The 22,613-nt window shown below is 57.5% G+C and overlaps 1 protein-coding gene across 1 annotated transcript; it reads right to left on the bottom strand.

Annotated features, from left to right (window-relative positions):
• TESK1 (testis associated actin remodelling kinase 1) lies at positions 1 to 10,248 on the bottom strand (the record flags this gene model as incomplete). Its single annotated transcript, XM_080637863.1, has 10 exons — positions 1 to 1,025; positions 1,449 to 1,599; positions 1,689 to 1,778; positions 2,206 to 2,289; positions 2,505 to 2,595; positions 2,949 to 3,031; positions 3,165 to 3,311; positions 3,532 to 3,580; positions 3,708 to 3,829; positions 10,030 to 10,248. 10 exons carry the CDS (start codon positions 10,246 to 10,248, stop codon positions 1 to 3), a joined length of 2,061 nt encoding a protein of 686 aa, XP_080493989.1.
• Positions 10,249 to 22,613: the final 12,365 nt, after the last annotated feature.

The raw sequence follows: 22,613 nt of genomic DNA, 5'->3' as shown, positions 1-22,613 counted from the left end.
CTATGCCTCTGGCAGCTTCAGACTGGGCTCCGCCAGCACCGGCCCTGGGGCTTTCTGGTGGCAGAAGAGGCTCTTGGACTCACAGTTGAGGTTCTGGTAGTGGGGTGGGCTGGGTGCTGGCCGGTGGCAGACAGAGAGGAAGCTGAAGCTAAAGAGTGTCAGGCAGCACCCAGGACAAGGCAGCACCTCATCCTGCTCCAGCACAGCACCGGAGCCGTGTCCAGGCAGCATGGCCGCACGGTCCGTCCTCTCCATCGCCGCCGCACAGGGAATGCTGAGCTCAGAGAAGCCGTGCTCCAACTCGCTGCCCCATGCCAGGGGTTTGCTGATCACCACGTGGTTGTTGTTGAAGAGGAGCCTGTCGGGGGCCCGTGGCTCCGGCTGCCAGAGCCGGGCTCCTGAGGATGCCGTGCGGATGAAGTTGTTGTTGGGGGGTAACAAGGGGAGCTGCGGGGGGTGAGGGCTGTCGGGGCTGCAGTCCATCCGCTCCAATGGCCTGGGGCCGGGGGGAGAGACTCGTCCCCGAGCAGGAGGGGGAAGGAGAACAGGGGGCTGGAGGTCAGCGGTGGGATGGAGGGACCCCACATCCAGCTCCAGGCCCCCCCTGCGGGGCAGCTCGGGGGAGGTGGGCAGCGAGTGGCACTTGCGGGGGGCAGCGGCGGGGGCCGAGAAGTCACACTGCACCTCCACGGCGGGCTCAGGGGTCACAGGGGTGCTGAGCTGCAGCGGCGCAGGGGGTGGCAGGTCGAATGTGAGGGAGATGACAGACTTGCTCGGCGTGTCGAAGAGCTTGATCCTGCCCCCCTTGAGGTCCTCCCGCTGGGAGAAGGGGTTGATGCGGGGGGACGTCTCCTTGGTCCTGGCCCCGCTGTAAGGCTCCAGCGGCTGCAGCAGGGTGGGTGATTTCGGGGGGAACACATCGGACTGGCTGCGGGACAGGCGCTGGTCCTGTGGCTGTAGGTGCTGCGTCCCCAGCTCGCGCAGGGGTGACTGCTCGGAGCGGCTGGGTGCCCTCTTGGATACCCCTGGATGTGAGCACGGGAGTGGGTCACCACCTGCTGGTGTGGGGTGCTATGGGGTGCTGGGCACCCAATAACACAGAGGTGCACCCCAAGCGACCAGCTCTGTCATGCAGACCTCATGCAACCCTGGTCTCCTTCCCTTACAGCTGCCAGGATAGGATGGGACACCCCACATAGAATCACAGAATAGCTTGGGTTGGAAAGGACCATAAGATGATCCAGTTCCAACCCCCTGCCATGCGCAGGGACACCTCACACCAGACCATGTCATCCAAGGCTCTGTCCAGCCTGGCATTGAACACCGCCAGGGATGGAGCATTTACCACTGCTTTGGGCAGCCTGTTCCAGTGCCTCACCACCCTTACAGTAAAGAACATCCCCACTCCTTGCACACCCCCATGGCCTGTCCCCAGGGCGCCCACCTACCCGTGAGTGTGGCTGCTGTCGCAGGCATGGGCAGGCTCTCCCCAGTGCTGAAGACGGTGTCCCCAGTGTCCTCGACACTCAGCTGGTGCTGCAGGATGCCCTCCAGGCACTGTGTGATTTCCAGGAATGAGGGGCGGGAGGTGGGCTCCATCTGTGGGCAGGAGGGGGTCCCGGTCAGATCTGCGGCCCCCCACGCACCCCAGCAAAGGTAGGGAAGGGCAGGGGAGATGGGAGGCTCACACTGCAGCAGTGGAAAGCGAGCTGGAGGAAGGCCGCCGGGCAGTCAATGCCCACCATGGTGCGGAAGGTGGTGACATCCAGACCAAAATCCTGAGCCAGGGAAAAGAAGAGGAGTGAGGCTGCGTTCCCTGGACACCACATGGGACCCAGGGTGGCCAGGTCCCCCCTCCCTGCATTGACTGCATGTCACCCAGGGCTGTGGACCTGGCAACACCCCCCTGGAGGGTCCCCAAGCTGGGGCAAGGCTGGGGGATGCTGAGACACAGACCCTGCTCTTTGCCTCAATAGTGTCCCCTTCTCCCACCCAGGCTGACCATGGGCTCTGAGGACAGGTTATAGGCAGAGAGCATCCCTGCCTGGGCAGCAGTCAGGACACAGCACCCTTGCTCTGAGATGTAGGCAGCTCCCGTACACGGGGCTCTGCCCAGCACAGCAGAATGGTCCCCTTCATTTGGTAAAGCAGTCCCAGTCCCAGTGCTGCTGCCCACCATTGTCCCTCCCCATCCCGGGGAGTCACCTCAGTGCGGGGCAGGTAGTCAGGGTCAGCAGGGACACGAGCGATGGTCTCGCACAGGATGATGCCATATGCAAACACATCAGCCTGCAGAGAGAAGGGAGTGATGAGGGACCCTACAACCCCAAGGCGATGGGCCCATCATTCCATGAACCCACAGCCTCCCTCCTCCCTGCAGAGCCACACCAGGGGCCCTGCCACCCCACCACCCAGTTTCTTCCCTCTATGAAGACCCAGGGGTGCAGAGCTCTGGCAACACAAGCCTGGATAAAGCCCCAGGCACGGCACGCACGGAGCCTCACCTTCTCGTTGTAGATCTCCCCTCGCAGCACCTCAGGCGCCATCCAGTACGGGGAGCCCACCACAGCCAGCGGCTCCTTCTCACTGCCTTCACTGGGGGACATGGTGGGACATCAGGGGCTACCCACAACCCCCTGTCCAACCTCCCATCCTCCCATTGGGACAGCCCAAACCATCATCTCCATCTCCCTCCCCAGGCTAAACCTCCCTCAAGCACCCACAAGCTCATCTCTTCGCACCCACACCTTCTCCATCCCCTCACAGCCAGCCCCAAACATGTCCATCAGCCCCACACATCTCCACCACTGGGGAACACCCCCACTGCTCCCATCCCTGCCCTTCTAGCTGCATCCCAAACGTCCATCCCTCCCCAGCTCCTGCTCCAAGTGGGCTGGGAACCCCTCACAATAAGGATGGGGACAGATGGATGGACACTGCCCATGTACCTGTAGTTGGGGATCTTCTCTGCCAAGCCGAAGTCACCCACCACTGCTGTGTAGCCATTGGCCTCGCAGCGCACAAGGCAGTTCTGAGGGCACAAGAGGACCCATCACGTTGACTGCGCCATCCTCACTGCTCCCGGGATGGTGCAGCCAGCACAGCACAGCCAGCAACGTGGGTATGGGATGAGGACAATGGGATGCCTTTGGAGCAGGCCGTACCTTGGAGGTGAGGTCACGGTGGAAAATGCCCTTGGAGTGCAGGTAGCGCAGGCCACAGGCGATGTCGAGGGCCAGCTTGACACGCATGGACCAGGAGAGGGGCACGGGGCTGTCCAGCAGCTGCTCCAGGTTTCCACCATTGATGTACTGATGGGAAGAGCTGGGCCACTGCACCTCTGTGCCCCCCTTCCACCCATAACCAGACGCCCATCTCATCCCAACACACCTCCCAACCACCCCACAGCACTGCCCCGCAGTAGACTTTGCTCTGCACGTGTGCCATGGGCTGAGAAAGTGTTCCCACATCACTGCCTCCTCCCCAACCCTGCAGGACCCCCAGGACTCACGGACATCGCCCTGCTCTCACCTCTGTCAGCGCATGCAGTTGTCCTTGGTGCACGCACACCCCCATGAACCTGCAAGGCAGAGGGAACCTGAGCACAGCCACGGTGAAGACCAGCCCTAGGAGCTCACCCAGAGCCGGCAGTAGCTCCAAACCCCTCAGGCTGGGGAATAAGGGGATATGGGGACGACAGGTCCTACCTGAGGATGTTGGGGTGCGAGAGGCGGTTCATCAGCTGCACCTCCCGCAGCATGTTGCCCCTGTTGCTGGTCAGCTTGTTCATCTTCAGCACCATGACCTGCCCCGACTGGCGGTGCCGTACCTAGAGGCAGCGTGTGCAAGAGAGGCTGAGACCCATGTGTCCCTGCAGCACCCCTGCACATGAGGTACATCCTCAGGGACCACTAGAGCTAAAGGGGGGGGTCTTCCAGCACAGCAGCACCCCCAGTGCTGATGATGCACATTCCATCCTCCTTGGGGCACCCTGCTTGTCGTGTTCTCCCCATTGCCCCATTCCACATCCATTCCTCCCAGAGGCTGTGGCATCTCCAAGTTGTGACCCCAACCCTGCTGCAAGGCCAGGCAGATGCAGGATGGGGATGCACCAGCGAGTACCACAAAACCAGGGTATATTTCTGGGTCAGCACCATGCAGCCAGACCCTACCAGCATGGGTTGGAAGAGAGAGGGTGTATATTGCCCCCCAAACCAGACCAAACACTGCTCCAGAGGACGACCCCAGCCTGGTGGGGCACGGCACTAAGATAAGGCTGTATATTTAGCCATCCCCAGCCTGACGCTGTCATGCAAGCTGGAGCCTGGTCCCCAGCCAGGAACAGCAGCTGGGAGTGTGGCCAAGCACGGATACTCCGGTCCTTCACCCCCGGCACGTGCGGGACAAGGGATGAGCACGGGATTCCCTGTCCCAGCACCATGCTGGGGGGGAAGGAGGGGAAGGGGGGGCTGAACCAGTGCCGAGTGTCCTTTCCTGAGCTGGGGGTGGGATGGGATGGGACCCCCCTTGGAGCAACAGCCGGTGGTGGGGACAACCCAGCGGATCCCAGCTGCCCCCCCCCGCACACACGGAGCGATCACGGAGGCGCAGGCATTCCTCGGCGCTGCCGTCAGCTCCCTGCTCTTCTCCTTTTTAGTCGATGCTGGTGGAGGCTGCGGCGCTGGTGCCAGCCCCTCCTCACCTCCCTGGGCAAAACATGGGGTGCTGGGTGGAGGCAGGGCCCACAGTGCCCCCCATCCTGCTTTCAGCTTGGCCTCTGTCCCCATCACAACATCCAGAGTGCTGAGCGCTCCAGGGCTGTCTTTCCATCCCATTGCTTTGGGAAGCAGTTATCCTAGGGTGCATGCTGAGATGGGGACCCACCCAGCACCCAATACCCAGGGGATGGGGAGCAGTTTGCCCACCAAAAGGTGTAGGGGGAAATTAGTACTTTACAAAGATCTAAAAGTCCAAGCGCATCAAGGCGAACCCAGCCACAGGCAGAGTGGTACAAGAGGCAATAGCCCAGCCCTACCCAAACCCACTGTGTTACCAGCAGCTCAGTGAGCTCATGGAGAGGCTCAATAATTCAGTAGTTGCCTGCCCGTGGCTCTCCACTCTGGTTACATGTTGATGGCTGGCCTACAGGCATGGGCCACGTGGCAGCAGAGATCAGGATGGACCCTGGACAAGCAAGGGGTGAGGGGACACTCCTGCCACTGTGGGTCCTAATCCCAGCCCACTGCCACCCTGAAGGAGAAGGGAGGATGGGTTTCTCCACACCTCCTCCTGGCTGAGCACTGCACAAAGCTCCTGGGCTCAGGAAGAGCCCATCCTCGGGTGCTTCACATGTGTGAATCACAGCTCCTCGAGCCTTGCACGCACCCATGGCGCCCCATCTAATGACAACAGAACTCTTCCCCATGCCCACCTCCCTGCTCACCCCACTCCATCATTGCCCTGCAGTGCCTGGCACAATGTCCTAGGGCTCCCTGCCCACATCTGCACGAGCAGGCAGGGCAAAGACCCCCCTACCTCATGCCCACCATCATTTCCTTCTCTCCACCCCATTCCCACACACAGGGCAGCATCAGACACAACATCAGGGCTCCCAACCTCTCCATACCCCCGGTGCTGGGTGCCAAAGCCCAGCATTCCCAATGGCAGCGCTGCTCTCTTCCCTTCCCACGCCGGCAGGACTGGCTGGGTCGGTTTGGCTGGCACAGGCAGCTGCCAGGCGCCGGGACCCGGTTCCACAGCACTGTGCCCTGCCGGGATGGCTGCGGGCGGCGATGCTCCGGCGCCAAGCCATGCGCCCACGATGGGAATGCCGTGTGGCACGCACAGCGCTGGCCGTGCACTGTGGGGAGGGCTGTGTCCTTGCCAGCAATGTCAACTGTGCACCAGGGAGCAGCCCCCAGCTCACCCCCACATTGTCAGGATGTGCCTGTGGATTCATTCTGGTTAAAAAGCCTCCCGCCATTGCAATAGTCTGAGTGAGTGCAGCCATGTGGGGTCTAATGCCTGGAGGACAGGCAGCTCAGGGCAGGGGAGGTCTGGTGAAAGTCCCTTCCCCAGGATTTCTCCCATGTCAGCACAGCCCTGTCCTGATGCCCTCCTCTGCGACTCCATCCCCAGGGGCATGGAGGGCTGTGAGGACAGCCCCAGCCCCACACCCATGGGGCATAACCTCCTTGAGGGTATCCAGTACCCCGAGCTTGCTTGCAAGGCCCCATCCTGCTGTCCCCCTCGCATGCTTCATGCTCAAGGCCACTAGAAGGGGTTATGCCCACAGCCTCCCACATGTGCTGACCAGTTCACCCAGCCTGGCCAGCCGCTAGCACCAGCCCAGCACCCCCTGGAAGGACCCCAGGCAGGATGCAGCTCATACCCAAAGGGGTTTCCTTCCTACTGTCACCCAGGAAAGGCAGTGGGCAGCAGAGCCTCTCCGGGCAGCACGGCTGGGTCCCCCCTTGCCTCTCCATGCTCTGGCATGGAGCCCAGGAATCCCAGCACATTCCTGGGAGCTGAGCTCAGCCAGGCAGCCGTGCTGGGGCGCGGGGGGAGGACAAGCCACCGGTCCCCCATCCAGACACCATGCAAGCCCTCATGATGTGACACGGCCCCTCCATCGTGTGCTGCATGGGGGCACCCATGAGCTGGGGTGCCGTGGAGCATCGGTCCCCATCCCATCTGTTGGCAGCACGCCGGGCTGGGGGATGGGACAGGGCTGGCTGCGGGCCCCAGCCTGGGCACAAGGGATCTAAGCTCTTTTAGCAGCGGAAATTAAGAGCCTTATTTAAAGAGCATGCTAATCAGAGCGAGCAGACGGCCTGCTCCCTCCCCACAGCCGGTGATACTGTCTAGACATGGGGTGAAAACACCACCGCCACCTCCCCATCTGTGGGTCTCAGCAGCCAGACTCCCTGCACCCCGTGCTGTGGATGGGTTCACAGCCCCGCTCGATGCCCGTTCCCTTGTCCCACCCCTGTGCTGGCAAGGCACAGTCATGCAGGGACATCAATCTGCAGCCCTTGGCCTGGAAAGCCCAGCAGGTAAAGATGGGGGGGGGGGGCAGGTAAATGAGCTAGAAACACTACCAGTAATCCCACAGCCATGAGAATCCCAGCAGTGCAACAGGTCTTCTACCGCGTGGGACTGGACAATTTGTTCATTGCACAGAAAAGGCAGAATCAGTCACGACAGGTTCCTCCAGGGAAGTGAAAGCATCAGGGCACATATAGCACTACCTGCTCCCCACAAATGCTTGAGCACTCCGTGCTCTCAGGAGCGGCTCCACGGGCACACCAGCAGCACCAGAGCATTACCGGTGCTCACAACCAAGGCCAGAGCGCACCCCGTGACAACGCAGCAGAGGCGCCAGCAGGTCGCCAGCTAACACAAGCACAACACGTGCCCAGCACCCGTGTCTCCCCAGTGTTGACAGCAGGGCCAGGGCTGCTCCCGGCCTCCCCACGGCTGGCTGACCTTGGTAAATCCACTTCCTCCCCGCCTGCCTTGGTTTCTCCATCTGTGTCACACCGCTCCACCCTCCTTTGTAAACCAATGCAAGGTCCACTGATGAAGGACAGCAGATAAGAGGGAGCTGTGTCATTAGCTGCAATGGTAAATGGGGAGTAAATGCAAAACCTCAGAGGTTGGTGGGAAGTGATGCTGAAGCCTTCTCCCAGGTTCTGTCCACTCTGGGAGCTGCCAATTCCCCCCTGGCCCCAGTACCATGGTGCTTTCCCAATGGTCTGCACTATGGGAAGCAGTATCTCCAAGAGGCTGTGTGACAGCGGGGCACATAAAATGCAGAGTTGGATGAGTGAAGACCTCTGAATACAGCCCCCCAGAGAGTGAAGCCAGGATGGTGCTTGCAGCCCTGCATCTGCTGCAGACCACACTTGGTAAAGAGAGGGATTTGGAGAAGAGATGATGTCTGGCACAAACACACCTGGGTCAATTTGCTCAGTCCAATAGACTGATGATGAGAGCCGGAGAGGTGGCTCACTGCACTGTTTCTTTCCACCTGAGAAAAAGGGTGGGCCTGCTGCCTCTGGAATCTCACAGGGAAAGGCAATGAGAACCAGCTGCTGCAGAAGGAAACTCACTGCAGCAGAGTGGAATCAGGTGGGAACAACCCCCAGGGCATCATTTCATCACTGGTGTCTCCTGTTTGCTCTGGACAGCCCTTCCAGAGAAGCACTTGGGTCAACCCAAGGGCTCAGACAGACTGAGTCCTTTTGGTTTTAATGCTGGTAAGACAGACACCAGTGCCCCAACATCCTGGCTCGGGTGCACACCAGTGCTGAGCTACCAACGTAGGGACAGAGAAGTTCAGGTCCCCTCCCCGTGCCCCGCGCCTACCAAGGCTGGAATGAGGCAGCAGCCACAAAGAAGAGGGGGCTGCAAGTGCCCACGGCCATGGAAAGCAACAGCAGGAACAAGGGCGGTGGGAGGAACCCGGGTCCTGTGCTGCCCTGCCAAGCTCCATCCTCCTTGCATGCTCAGGCAGCCAAACCCCAGCTGCCTGCTGGGGGCCTGCCCCACCATCCTGCTGAGCTCTTGGACTCAACCCACCACACGACCACAAAGCCCCATCTGGCCCCGTCCTGGCCCTGCCTCCTCCTCAGCATGCACACACATCGTCAGCTCCTGTTGCCTGATCCAGCTCCCACCCCCCCCCCCAACCTCCGCCTGTCCCCCAAATTGTACATGGAAGTGGCCCCACGAGAACATGAACACAACAGGTTGGAGAAGGAGTGTTTTGTGGCTTCTGCAGGGCCCGGGAAAACAAACAGCAAGGCAAGGAGAGACCATAGCCTGGCCGAGACATGGGAGCATCCATTATTAAAGAGCCATATCCACACTGGTATTATTAAATGCCTCCCTCTGCTCAGAGGTGCTGCCACATGCTCCAAGCCAGAGGTCGATAGCAGGAACCCAGCCAACAAACAGGCTCTGCAAGGGAAGGAGGGAGCACGAAGGAGAGGGACCCCTCTGCATGCCTGCCATGGCCCCTTGCAGAGCACCTCTCTTATGGCTGCCCAGCAGCCAGGTCTTTGGGTCTCCCTGCTGAACGAGGAAAGGTAGCAGGGCTGGAGAGGGGACCCCAGGGTGCTGTTGGGATGTGGATGCCCTATCGTGGTGGGAGGTGGCAGGAGTCCTGCCCAGCCCAAAGCTGCCCTTTGAGGGTGGTGAAGCCACAAGAAGCACAGCTTAAGAGCAGTCCTTGCCCAGCAGCTTGTGATGCCTTAAGTGATGCCGAGGACGAAAACAAGTGCACGCCCCCATCCGCACTTTGGACGGGGAGAGGCAGCTGTGGCAGCGGAGCAGGGCACAGCCCCGGGGCTCTTGGCAGGGTACCATCACCATGCACTGTTGGGACCCTGAGGTCCCCACCAGCACCCATGCACCCCTAACGAAGGTGCAAGCCACATGCAGCCATTCCCACTTCGTCAGTTCCAGAGACGACAGAGGACAAAGACAGCTACGGGGTCCCAGCCGCAGCCAGCCCCATGCAGGGTGCCCCTGGCTCCCGTGGAGCATCCTGCACATCCACCTGCCCAGCACAGGCTGGTACAGGTCCAGCAACGCTGTAAATCACCTCGGCCCGGCTGCAAACATCATTTCCATCCCCTGCCACAGGCACACGCCGGGCCTGCCGGGGTCGTGGCTCCAGGCTGTTACACGGGGGTCCCCGGGACCGCGCTGCCCACCACCCCACCGTTGCCCCGGCCCTCCCCGCCGCCGCTTCGGAGCGCTCAGCCTTCCGGGAGGTAAACACAGCCGGCGCTGCCGTCCCCTCCCCCTGCACGGAGGGACGGAGATCGAACACCCCGGAGGGACCGGGCTCCCCGCACTCCCGTGTCCCCGCATCCCCATTGCCCAACTACGGTGGACGGGGGGCCCAGAACCCCCCGTCCCGCACCCCACCGAGGGCCTGCGCGGGAGCCCAAACCCGGGACGCCCAAACCCGTCGGGACGCCGGGGTGACACCGCCATCTCCGCTCCCTCCCCGCACACCTTGAAGACCTCGGAGAAGAAGCCGGCGCCGATCTTCTCGCAGTAGAAGTCGTCGATGCGCGCCAGGGTGGAGACGGCGCTGCGCAGCGCCCGGTACGAGGAGGGCCGCAGCCGCCCGCAGCCCAGCCACGGCCCCGCCGCCTCCCCTTCGCCCTCCCCGGGCCGCCGCGGCAGCTTCTCCCACTCCATGTCGGTCCCGCCGAGCACCTCCAGCGCCATTCACATCCCCGCACGGGGCGCGGCCGGGGCACCACCGCCTTCCCTTCGTCCCTTCTTGTCCCCTTCCCGTCCTCCCTCCGCCGCCCCCCCCGGCCCCGGGGCGATGCTCAGCCGCGGCGGCGCGGGGCGGGCGGCTCAGTGCTCATGGCCCGGCGGCAGCGCCCCGACCCCCGCCGCGGCCCGGCGCTGCGCCTCCGCCGCCCCGAGCCTCGCACAAGCTGGGCGGAGCCGGGGCGGGGACAGCCCTTAACTCCTTGGGACCCGCCGCCGCGCCCAGCGGCGCCTCAACGATAACGCCGAGTATCTCAAGGACGTGGGGGCTGTCCCATCCCTGGCAGTGTTCAAGGCCAGGTTGGACGGGGCTCAGAGAAACCGGCTCTAGTGGAAGGTGTCCCTGCCCATGGCAGGGGGGTTGGGACTGGATGAGCTTTAAGGTTCCTTCCAACCCAAACCATTCTGTGATTATAGAATCATAGAATAGTTAAGAGTTGGAAAGGATCTGAAGATCATCTCGTTCCAACCCCCCTGCCGTGGGCAGGGACACCTCCCCTTCGATGATTCTATGATTCTACGATCTGACCTCCCCATATACGCAGCCCCACCTCACAGTGTAGTGGGTCCAGTTCCCCCGCACAAGCTGCCTTTGCTAGAATGGGTCCCTTTGGTATACACTGAGATGTCTCATAGCCATCACTAGGATGGAGGGATGCTGTGGATGTGGGGATCTGATTTCCCCCCTGCACCCACGCTGTGTGGCTGAGGTCTATCCTCTGGAGGAGCAGGGAAGGCAGCCTCTCAGTGACTATGCCCAGTGCCTGTTGTACCCCTTCATGTTTCTCCCTATCCTGAGCTCTTACACTCCTCCCTGTTTTCCTTCTGCTTCCTGCTCCCCCACAGGCCTTCTCCCGGCTCCAAGGCCGATCTGTCCTGTCCTTCGTGACGAGGGACTCCCTGCAGCTGGATCTGCCCTTGCTCCGTCCCACACATATCTTTGCTGCTCTTTTTGGCATCCACCCGCCTGTGCTGGCCCAGCCCTGCCCCAGCCGTCTCCAGGGCGCTGCCACAACCCTGTTGTGCTGCCCTGCTCCCACAGCCACCCTGTAACTGCTTTGTTTCAGCCCTTTCTCAGAACCATAGAATAGTTTGGGCTTGAAAGAACCTTAAAGCTCACCCAGTTCTAACCCCCTGCCACGGTCAGGGACACCATCCACTAGGGCAGGTTGCTCCAAGCCCTGTCCAGCCTGGCCTTGAACACTGCCAGGGATGGCTTCCCTATGAGGTTCTGCTGTCTCCACAAGCCCAGCACCACTCCAGCAGCCACGTGGAGTGTCTCGTGGTGTGGCATGTTTTTGGCTGGTGCTTGTCTCCAGGTGCCACCACGGATAAACACCACGGATCATGAGCTCTGGGTTTTCTTCCTTGTCCCAGGAGGAAGAATAACCCTGTGGACTAGAGCCTCGGACTTCTTTATAGCCTCCTGCCTCCTTCCAGCCCCCCCAAAATACATGGTATTCTGCTCTTAGAGGTCCACAGAAGGGAGTGGGTTTGTGCAGGGCAAGTTTCTATGTGTAGGGAGGCAGAGTCTGGGGCAAGGCTCTGCCAGTCCTCATCTCATGGGGTCTGAGCTATCCCTTTCCTCTCCAGTACTGCTGCAGCCTGGTGCCTCTGCCTGCCAGGAGTGTGCCAGGGAGGCTGCTGCAGCTGTGGGGAACCACACTGTGCAACAAGCCACATTCTTGGGTTTCATGGGCCTCATGTGTCTGTCCTCCTGACAACAGAATGACAGGAGCAGCTTCACAGGCCTCCTGTGGTGGGCACAGGGAGAAGACCAGCATCTGCATGTGGGGATGAGAGGCAGCAGGCTCTGCCCTTCTACTGTGATGCTGCTCGGGGGGGTGCCTTCCCTGCCTGGGTTCAGCCCTGGTACCCAAAATCTGAGCATCCTGCTGTGCCCACAGCCCATTAACCAGCTCCTCAGTGGTGTAGGGAGCTTTTCAGAGGAGCAAAGCCAGCTAAGATTGGGCAGCAGGAGAGTGAATGTTGCCTCTCCCTTTCCCTTGAGTACATGCGAGCAGCAGCACTGAGGGTCGAGGCACAGCAGCAGAGATGGGGAGTCCTTGTTAGGCATCTTGCAGAGAGAAGCTCAGGACCAGTGCCTGTTCAGGACTCCTGCTGCTTACAAGTGACTGGGTTTAAATCCAATTAAGTTGTAACAGATAAATTAAAGCCCTGGAGATGGCCCTGACTATGGAAATTGCCATGGCAGGATGTACTGTCCCTTCTCCCTTAAGTGCCTGTAATTCTACTGTGCTATTTCCATCATGCTGTGTTCTTGCCTGGCGCAGCAGTGTTCAATCTGAGACATGGCTAAAGGTCTCCGTGCCCCAGTCCCTCCTGTGGTGCAGGCAGGTACACTTTGAGCAGCTGGAGAGAAGCCAGGCAGGGCTGAGACTGCAGCAAACTCTGAATGAAACTCCTCAAGCTTCAGTGAGGACAAGCAGAAAGGTCTCCATGGCTCTGTGGAGCTGCAGGTGGGAGAAGGAGGCTTTGTTCTCCTTCCCCTTCTCCTTCTGGACTCTGCACCATCCCCCTTCTTATAGGGAAAAGGCTCAGGGATTAACAAACATTTTCTCCATGCCTGCTGGTGATGGTGCATCACACAGGCAGAGCATGGGTGAGCGCCTTCAAACAGCCCAGGGTGGCCGGTGCTGGAGAGCTGCAGGAGATGGGGGTGACCTGTAATGGGTGTATGGGTGCAGGGTGGTGAGGGATGCAGATGGGATTCCACACAGAAAGACTGGTCCTTGCTGCACTCCCACCTCTATTCCACACTGGCATTAGGTCCTTGCAGTACAGCTGTGTCTGGGATCAGGTAGCAATAAGCTTGCCCTTGCTCAGACCCAGACCTATAGCATTCCCCTCCTCTCACTCTTCCACTGAGTGAGAGCCCATCTGCCCTGTTTTCACCTGGGATGAAGTTATTTTTCTTCTTAGTACCTGGTGTGGTGTTTTGTCTTCAGTTTGGGAATAGCGCTGATTTGTTGTTGCTCAGTAGTGCTTACTTTGATTTTTAGTTTTGTTGTTTTCCCTTTTCCATGCTAGTTTTATATCTCTCTCATTGTTATTTGCCTTATTATTATTAGTAGTATTATCATCAGTAGTGTTGTACTGTACTTTAGTTATTAAACTGTACTTATCTCAACCCACGGGTTTACATTCTTTTGATTTGCAGAAGGCTGAGGTTCTTAATGACTTCTTTGCCTCGGTCTTCACTGGCAAAGTCTCTGACCGCACCACCCAAGTCTTGGAAGGCGAACGCAGGGACTGTGAGAATGAAGACCCTAGGCCCACTGTAGGAGAGGATCTGGTTCGAGACCATCTTAAAAACCTAAATGCACACAAGTCCATGGGACCTGATGAAATCCATCCGTGGGTCCTGAAGGAGCTGGCGAATGAAGTTGCTAAGCCACTGGCCATCATATTTGAAAAATCATGGCAGTCAGGTGAAGTTCCCAACGACTGGAAAAAGGGAAATATAACCCCCATTTTCAAGAAGGGGAAAATGGATGACCCAGGGAACTACAGACCAGTCAGTCTCACCTCTGTGCCTGGCAAACTCTTGGAGCAGGTTCTCCTGGAAGGCATGCTAAGGCACATGAAAAACAGGGAGGTGCTTGGTGACAGCCAGCATGGCTTCACTAAGGGGAAATCATGCCTGACCAATTTGGTGGCCTTCTATGATGGGGCTACGGAACTGATGGACAGGAGCAGAGCAGTTGACGTCATCTACCTGGACTTGTGCAAAGCGTTTGACACCGTCCCACACGACATCCTTGTCTCTAAATTGGAGAGACACCAATTTGATGGGTGGACCACTCAGTGGATAAAGAACTGGCTGGATGGCTGCACACAAAGAGTTGTGGTCAATGGCTCAATGTCCGGCTGGAGACCAGTAACGAGTGGTGTCCCTCAGGGATCGGTGTTGGGACCGGTCTTGTTCAACATCTTTGTCGGTGACATGGACAGTGGGATCGAGTGTGCCCTCAGCAAGTTTGCTGATGACACCAAGCTGTGTGGTTCAGTTGATACGCCGGAGGGAATGGATGCCATCCAGAGGGACCTTGACACGCTTGTGAGGTGGACTGATGCCAACCTGATGAAGTTTAACCATGCCAAGTGCAAGGTCCTACACCTGGGTCAGAGCAATCCCAGGCACAGCTACAGGTTGGGCAGAGAAGAGATTGAGAGCAGCCCTGCAGAGAAGGACTTGGGGGTGTTGGTCGATGAGAAAATGAACACGAGCCGGCTTCAGTGTGCGCTTGCAGCCCAGAAAGCCAACCGTATCCTGGGCTGCATCAAGAGGAGCGTGACCAGCAGGTCGAAGGAGGTGATCCTGCCCCTCTACTCTGCTCTCCTGAGACCTCACTTGGAGCATTGTGTGCAGTTCTGGTGTCCTCAACATAAAAAGGACATGGAACTGTTGGAACAAGTCCAGAGGAGGCCACGAGGATGATCAGGGGACTGGTGCACCTCCCGTATGAAGATAGGCTGAGAAAGTTGGGGCTGTTCAGCGTGGAGAAGAGAAGGCTGTGTGGAGACCTCATAGCAGCCTTCCAGTATCTGAAGGGGGCCTCTAAGGATGCTGGGGATGGACTATTCATCAGGGACTGTAGTGACAGGGCAAGGGGTAACGGGTTCAAACTTAAACAGGGGAAGTTTAGATTGGATATAAGGAAGAAAGAGGGTGGTGAGGCACTGGAATGGGTTGCCCAGGGAGGTTGTGAATGCTACATCCTTGGCGGTGTTCAAGACCAGGTTGGATGAGGCCTTGGGTGCCATGGTTTAGTGTGAGGTGTCCTTGCCCATGGCAGGGGGGTTGGAACTGGATGATCTTAAGGTCCTTTCCAACCCTAACTATTCTATGATTCTATGATTCTCCTCCCCATTCTGCCCAGGGGAAGAAGGGTGAATAGCAAGTGACTGCTTGGTTCTGAGCTGCTGGCTGGGTTTAAACCATGACACCATCCATACCTGAGGCTTGTTCTCTGCAAACACACAGCAAAATCAGTGGCTGCTGCTGTGGTGGGAGGTCTGGGGATGGCTGTGGGGTGTGTGTGTGAAGCTGTGCCAGAGCAAGCACAAGACTTCATGGCAGGAGGGTTTTCCAGCCTGGAAGGGCTGTGCAGACAGACCAAGAGATGAGCAGAACAAGGAGCATCGACTGACTGATGACTCCTTTTGGTGCTTCCTTCCAGAATATGGATGCAGCCTTTTGGTCCCAAGCATCCTCCCTCATCCTTTCCCCTGGCAACCTCTGCTCTTCTCCCACCACACATCACCCAGCAGATCTCCACAACTGCCTGTGCCCTGCATGTTCATGAGACAGGCAGTCCCTAACAAACATCTTCCTCTCCTGCCTCATAGGAAACAGGAGAGTGGGGCACAGCAGCATCTGCTCCAACCTGATGAGGAGGCCTGGTCAGTGTGAGGAGCCCAGAGGACATGTGAGAAGGTCCCAACCCCAGTGATTTATGTGCAGCCTGGTTATGTCCAACAGCACAGAGTGCAAGTGATGCAGCAGGACTACATTTCCCATCACACTGTGCTGTGTGTTGTTGAGCTTGGTGGATGCCTGCACCATGGCTGCGAGCTGCAGCAGCCCATGTCCAGCTGCCAGCAGGGACTGGTAAACTGGTAAGGTCCTCACCATGCAGGCATGTGGCTGATCCACACATTCCCTACCTGTCACTCCAGCTGCAAGGCAATGTGGGGCTTGTGTGCAGCAAGAGAGCTGCAAATATTTGTTGTGTCATGGATTTTCTACGAGCAGAGTCAGCACAGCACCTAGCAGCATTTGCTCACTGCCTCCTGCTATCTCCTGTTGATGCTTCTCATGGCTGGGTGCTGGTATCATCACATCTGCAGAGACAGCATCCGCATCCCATCCCTATCTCTTAATGGTGGGCAGTGATTTCAGCTCCCTGCTCTGCTTCTCCTCAAACAAGCCAGGGTGTCAGGGGACTGAGCAGCAGATGCCTGAACCCAGCTGAGTGTGTACCTGCTGGAAGCCCTGTGGGCTGTGAATATGAAAACATTGAGAACACAGATAAAACAAAACCAACCACCTCTGGAAAGGAGAGACAGGCAGCTCCGGTCATGCCTGCACCATCTGTGACATGCAGCCAGGCGAGCACAACACCAGCAGAGCAGAAAGCTTCACTGGTCACCAGGAGCTGGTCACCTTATGCCAAACTGATAGGGAAAATGCCTTCAGCATCTTCCACCCTGCCTGCTCCTGAACCAGCCTGAACAGCCTATCTCCCTATACCTGCCATGCTTCCATCCTCCAGGGGTGCCATCGGGAAACAGGACTGCTCCTTCTTCTCTTGACTTGACCCTGGGAAACGGGGCTCTCAGCAGCTCCACACTCATCCCAGGAGGCTGTGCCAGCCTTGCTCCATCTCCTGCATCTTGCCAAGCTATTAGTAATGCTCCCTAGCCGCAGCACAGTATACTGAAGTGCTTGTGGTTCTGCCAGATGTAAGCCAGGAACAGAGATGCCAAGAACCTGGTCTGGCTGCAGTGTGGGCTGAGCGGGACCACATCAGAGCAGGTTCAGGACCGGCATCAGCTGAGCTGGTGGGAGCAGCCCGGTGACCCACAGCACCAGCTGCAGGAGAGCAGGGCTGAAACTGCTCAGTGGATCTTGGCCTAGGGGAAATTAGGTCTTGGCTCTTCACCTGTGGTTCATCACTGCCCTTTGATCTGCAAGGCTTGATGTTGCTGCAGGGAGGAACAGCACAGCAATGCGGAGTGAAAGGCCAGGGAGGGCATGCATAGCTCAGCACAGTGCCTGCCAGACACCCACAACAACAAACCCACATGCACAGCCCAACCCCAGAGACCCTATGTTAACCAATAACCTCAGCCTTGCCCTGGCTTCCTTATCCTTCCTTACTTCCCAACCCAGAGCTGACAAAAGGAAAACATTCCAGAGGAAAGCAATGCATCAGGCTGCAGAACCATTCCCCTGTGAGCTCTGAGCTTCTGTTTGGGAAGGATGCATCCCACCACAGCAGCATGAGTGAAAGACCCCTGTCCCTTCTGCTCCCTTGCCCCCAAGCAGAGATAGTGGAGCCCTGCTTGTCCTTTCAGATGCCTGAGCAAGAGGTAGGAGCTACTTTTCTTGGGCTGGAAGGGACCTTTTGAGCCAGTGGTCACTCAGGCCACACCTGTGTGAGTAACTCTTTGGCCTCAGCATAGTCCTTTAATCATCCACACCACTCGTCTGGCTCCCTGACACAGTTTTGGCCTGTCTAAATAGGTCATATTCAAGGGAGGTCATGGGCCAGGACCATTCCCAGGAGGAAACACGGCCACGGCCACCTCCTGGCAGAGAGGATAGCTGACCTGTGTGCCTGACTTCCTGCATCTACTATTCTATGATTCTATGGCCGGTTCTTTGTGCACAAGCAAGACTGGGAGCTCCCTGTGGCTGGGGGCACTTCCCAGCCCTTTCCTTGTCCCCATGCCCTGTCCAGACCCTGTGTGGCAACACAGGCTGGAGCATAGCTGTTGCAGGAAGGGAAGGCAGCTATGCTTTGCTTGGTGTGGAAGTTGCTGTCATGCTGCTGCTTGCAGCCAATTCAATCACAGCTCTTTATTGCTTCTCCCTCCTGTTGAAAATCTCATTAGGTTTAGCACGGTCTGTGAGCAGCACTGCCAGCCTTTCACATCCACAGTCCTCTCCCATGAGTCACCATGCTCCATGGGGCTGAAAACCCCTCCTGTACCTGGCCATACGTGGACAAGTCTGGCACCGACACGATGCGCCAGGATCTTCTGCAAACACAAAGGGAAGGAGGTGTGTGTTGTTCTAAGCGGTGATGTCTGTACCACACAGCAGTGAGGGAGCAGGGCTGTCCGTACACAGAAACCTGCATCAGACGTTATGAAGAAGCTCTTCCCTGTGAGGGTGCTGAGGCACTGGCACAGGTTGCCCAGAGAAACTGTGGCTGCCCCATCCCTGAGAGTGTTCAAGGCCAGATTGGATGGGGCTTGGAGCAACCTGGTCTAGTGGAAGGTGTCCCTGCCCATGGCAGGGGGTTGGAACTAAATGATCATTAGGATCCCTTCCAACCCAAACCACTCTGATTTTATGAAACTACAATTTAGTGCCACCATCATTCTGCTAAGGAAGAACCTGTGTTCTTATGAAAACAAGGATGGAGAGTGGGTCCTACTCAGCTATGTTAGTGCAAACATGTGAGGCTGATTGTCCCAGGCCAGCAGCAGTAGAAGCAAATCATGCTTGAGCTAGGACGACTGTTGGTGGTGCTGCCTTGACCTGGGATCTGTGCTGGCGCCAGCAAAATGTAGAGCTGAGATGAATGGGACAAGGCTTTGATCCTGCTGTGCCCTGCACGCTGGAGCCCTGTTCCCAGGCAGCACCTGGATGTCACCACAGCACAATTAATACCTTTGATTATGGTGGCCTAATTTCTGTCCACCTGTGTCATGGGTGGTTGGGCACCCCACCCTGCAGAGCCCTTGTTCTGCAGTGGCTGATTGCTCCAGCACTGGACAAACTGGTGTCCTGGGGTAATTACACCTGGTGCTGCAGGCTGTGGGTGAGCCAAGCGTGTCACCACCAGTCCAGCACCCGGGATGTAAGTCACAACATGATGCATAGCGAGTCCTTTCTTATGGGACATTCAGGAGCATCCGTGTGGATGCCCTGCAGCCTGGACTGTCATGAAGAAGGGCCATCACAGGCGTTGTCTTGCCAAGCTCCCCAGAGGGATGCTGATCTCCTCCTCCTAGTGCCAGTCACAGATTTGACTTCCTGCGTGGAAGGGTGAAGCAGCATCCACCCTCCCTCCTCACTGCCTCCCTTCCGGAACCTGCCTCCCCATCCTGCTTGTCTCAGAGCCCTGGGCTCCACGGGATTTCTGCCTGCCAAGGGGGAACATGCAGGGCTAAGTGGGGGTTCTACATGGGAGGTTGTTGCATGATACAGGACCTTCCCTTTGTCCCCCCGTCAGCTGTGGCGCTGCTGTAGATGTGCTCAGGATCTTGGCTTGATCCTGGGCTGAGACGCACGTGACTTTATGCACGCATTTATACAACAAAGGGCAGCTGCTCTCTGGGCTCCGGGCACGGTGCCATACCCACCACTCACACTGACTTACCAGGGCACAGTGCCCTCCTCCCTCCTTTTCCTACACTGCTCAGACCCAGCCTTGGTCAGAAGCAGGTTCTACAGGGCCGCACACTGAGGAAAGGAGTGAGAAGGGCCCAGATCAGATCTTGGTTTGTGTTCTGATGATGGCAACTGCATGGTCAGGCATCCTGGGATGCATCATGTGGGAGCTGTGCCAGCTTGGGTTCCCCCTGCTATCTGTGCTGCCTCCTCCAAGGCACGATGGGTGCATCACCATGCAGGACAACGCGGCTACACAGCCCACAGAAGACCAGCGAACGCCACCAGATGTGCCATCTTCCCCTCTAGCAGCCACTGGTTCCATTTCACCAGGGAAACAGCTGCTTGGCGTTTTCTTCCCTATTCATCTCTTTCCTTCCGGGCTTGGGATATTTTGGGCACTTCTCTGTTCTCAGCTACCCTGGGTGGCATAGGCGGCTCCTCAGGATTTGCCTTCCTCAGGAAGCTGTACGGGATGAGAACTGAAAAGGGGAAATGCCAACCCCTTTATTTAAGACTCTGTATGAAAGGAGACGCTCATGACTCCACCACATGCACACCATCAGAGGCCTATGAAAGAGCTGTGATGAGTGAGGCCAGCACATCGGCTTGGGTGGAACATTTGAATGGGAGCAGTGTGGAAAGGCTTATGTAATGAAGGAGGTGCAGAGTGAAGAGTTTGTCTAGGAGATAGAGAGCTGTCCCATTCAAGGAGTGAGAGAGACCACAGGCACAATATGCCAGAGGGCAAAAGCGGGAATTTGGGTATGAAACACAGGTGCAGAAAGAGCAGGTCAGAAGTATTGATCTTGGTGCAGAGAGAAGCAGCACCTTCAGCCAGCAGGGTTTGAGGGCAAACTAATCTGGCCTGGGATGCTGCTCCAGATCTTACAATTCCCACCTCCTGGCTCCCTGTCCAAGAACTAGGGCAGGACGTGATGAAGATGGCCCTGGGGATGGGAGCAGGAACGTCTGGACCACACGTGGAAGTGCTCAGTGGTCAGAGCTGGAAAACCCATTGCTGACCACATCTTCCTCAAACCAAGACGCAGCATCCCACGCCTCCCCAGCCCCACTCCACCCTGCTCCCAGCTGCAAACAGCTTCTGTCCAATTCTGTGTGCTAAGAATATCTTTGTGGGCTGTCAGCAAGTGCACGGCTGGGTGGGAGAAAGCTGTACTCTGACAGTGAAGGGGAGTTCAGTGTCTTTGGGGTAGGTGTGTGCTGCAGGACCTGGGCAGGATGGGTGGGGGGCCATGCGCTGGCTGCCACTGCAAAGGGATGTGTGCCATGACAGCAGTGCCAGGAAAGGGAGTTTTGACTGGCTTGGGTCCACGCTTCTGTGGAGAGGGGTACATAGATGGGGGTACTCACAGATGGAGTCAGAAAGGTGGGGAGATGCTCACTATGGAAAGCAGGCAGCAGGTCCTGCTCCCTGCCTTGGAAAGAGGTTGCTGTGGCAGGCAGAGCAGAGGGAAAGCTCTTGTGAGACCTCACGTGGAGCACTGTGTACAGTTCTGGTATCCCCAGCATAAGAAGGACATGGAGCTGTTGGAGCAAGTCCAGAGGAGGCCATGAGGATGATCAGGGGACTGGAGTACCTCCTGTATGAAGATAGGGTGAGAAAGTTGGGGCTGTTCAGGCTGGAGAAGAGAAGGCTGCGTGGAGACCTCAGAGCAGCCTTCCAGTATTTGAAGGGGGCCTACGAGGATGCTGGGGAGGGACTCTTCATCAGGGACTATAGCGATAGGTCAAGGGGTAACAGGTTAAAACTTAAACAGGGGAAGTTCAGGTTAGATATAATGAAGAAGTTCTTTACTGTGAGGGTGGTGAGGCACTGGAATGGGTTGCCCAGGGAAGTGGTAAATGCTCCATCCCTGTCAGTGATCAAGGCCAGGTTAGACAGAGCTCAAATCCAACAACATGGTTGAGTGTGAGGTGTCCCTGCCCATGGCAGGGCGGTTGGAACTGGGTGATCTTAAGGTCCTTTCCAACCCAAACCATTCTGTGATTCTATGGTTATCCAGCCCCCCCACGGCCTGCCGCAGCTCTGCCCAGCACCCAGCAGCGTCCTCCTTGGGACCCCTGCACGCCCATCACGCGTCCACTATAAGGCCCTGGTCCTGGGGCAGACCTGGTGGCTCTAGAAACTGCCTTGGGAGGTGATGGCAGCTCAGGGTGGCCAGTGCCACAAGAGGGCGTGCCTGCCCTGGGCACTCTCTGGGTGACAGCAAAGATGCCCCAATGCCACCCCTCTCCCAGGCCAGCACGAGTCCCTGCACACCTCCCAGATGGTTTGGGCCCAAAGCAGACTGTGATAACCCATCACGACCATGCTGTCACTGCGGGGATCCTCCTTCTGCCTCCATAGGTGTGGGGCTGTCCTGCCAGCTCTAGGTGGGGACATGCTAAACAGAGGACCAGGTTGTCTAGGTTTCATTGTCAGCTTGAGGAAGGGGCTGGAGGGTTCCCAAATGTGGTGTATCAAGACATGGAGTCAGGTCGGGGAGAATACTGAGACCAAACTTTATTACAGTTAAGCCCTTTTATCCCCTTGTTCGGTGCTTTCCCAACCTGCACAAGCGAGCTGCGCTCAATCTCATTGGCTTCTGTAACAATCCCCAGGTAAATAGTCCAGTCACAGTGCTGGCACACACTGGGCTCACGGAGACAGTTCCACCTTCTTGCTTCACTTCTCACATTCCCCATGTCCTCCGGCCTTCAACTGAAACTCTGTTACAACAGCATCCTGGCTTATTCCTCCACGGCTTGCTTGGTATCAAGGCCTCAGAGCTTGTTCGCAGAGCGTTTCCCATGCAAATCTTATCGCCTTCACCTCCCACATCTCCCCCTTCTTTGTTTTATACATATACTACCAATACCTGCTTAAGGGCTTGATCAATAAGAGATTGTATAAGTTTCATTAAACAAGGAGTACAAATTAACAAGCTAATAAACACTAACAAAACAAAAGTTCCTAATACAATCAACCTTTTTATCCATGCTCCTAGTCCAACAAATAAACCTGAAAAAGGGTTCCAGTCATCCTCAACCTGAACTTCTCCTGCAAGTTCTTTGAGAGTTTGTATACTTTTGTGAACTGATTCAGAGTGGTCTGAAAGGTTCATGCAACATGGGCCTTCAAAGTCCTCACACCACGACC

Source organism: Psittacula echo (assembly GCF_963264785.1).
Source record: "Psittacula echo genome assembly, chromosome: Z".
In the NCBI taxonomy this organism is placed as follows: domain Eukaryota; kingdom Metazoa; phylum Chordata; class Aves; order Psittaciformes; family Psittacidae; genus Psittacula; species Psittacula echo.
The sequence above is the reverse complement of the archived record's forward strand: the minus strand, read 5'-3'. Positions and strand labels throughout refer to the sequence as shown.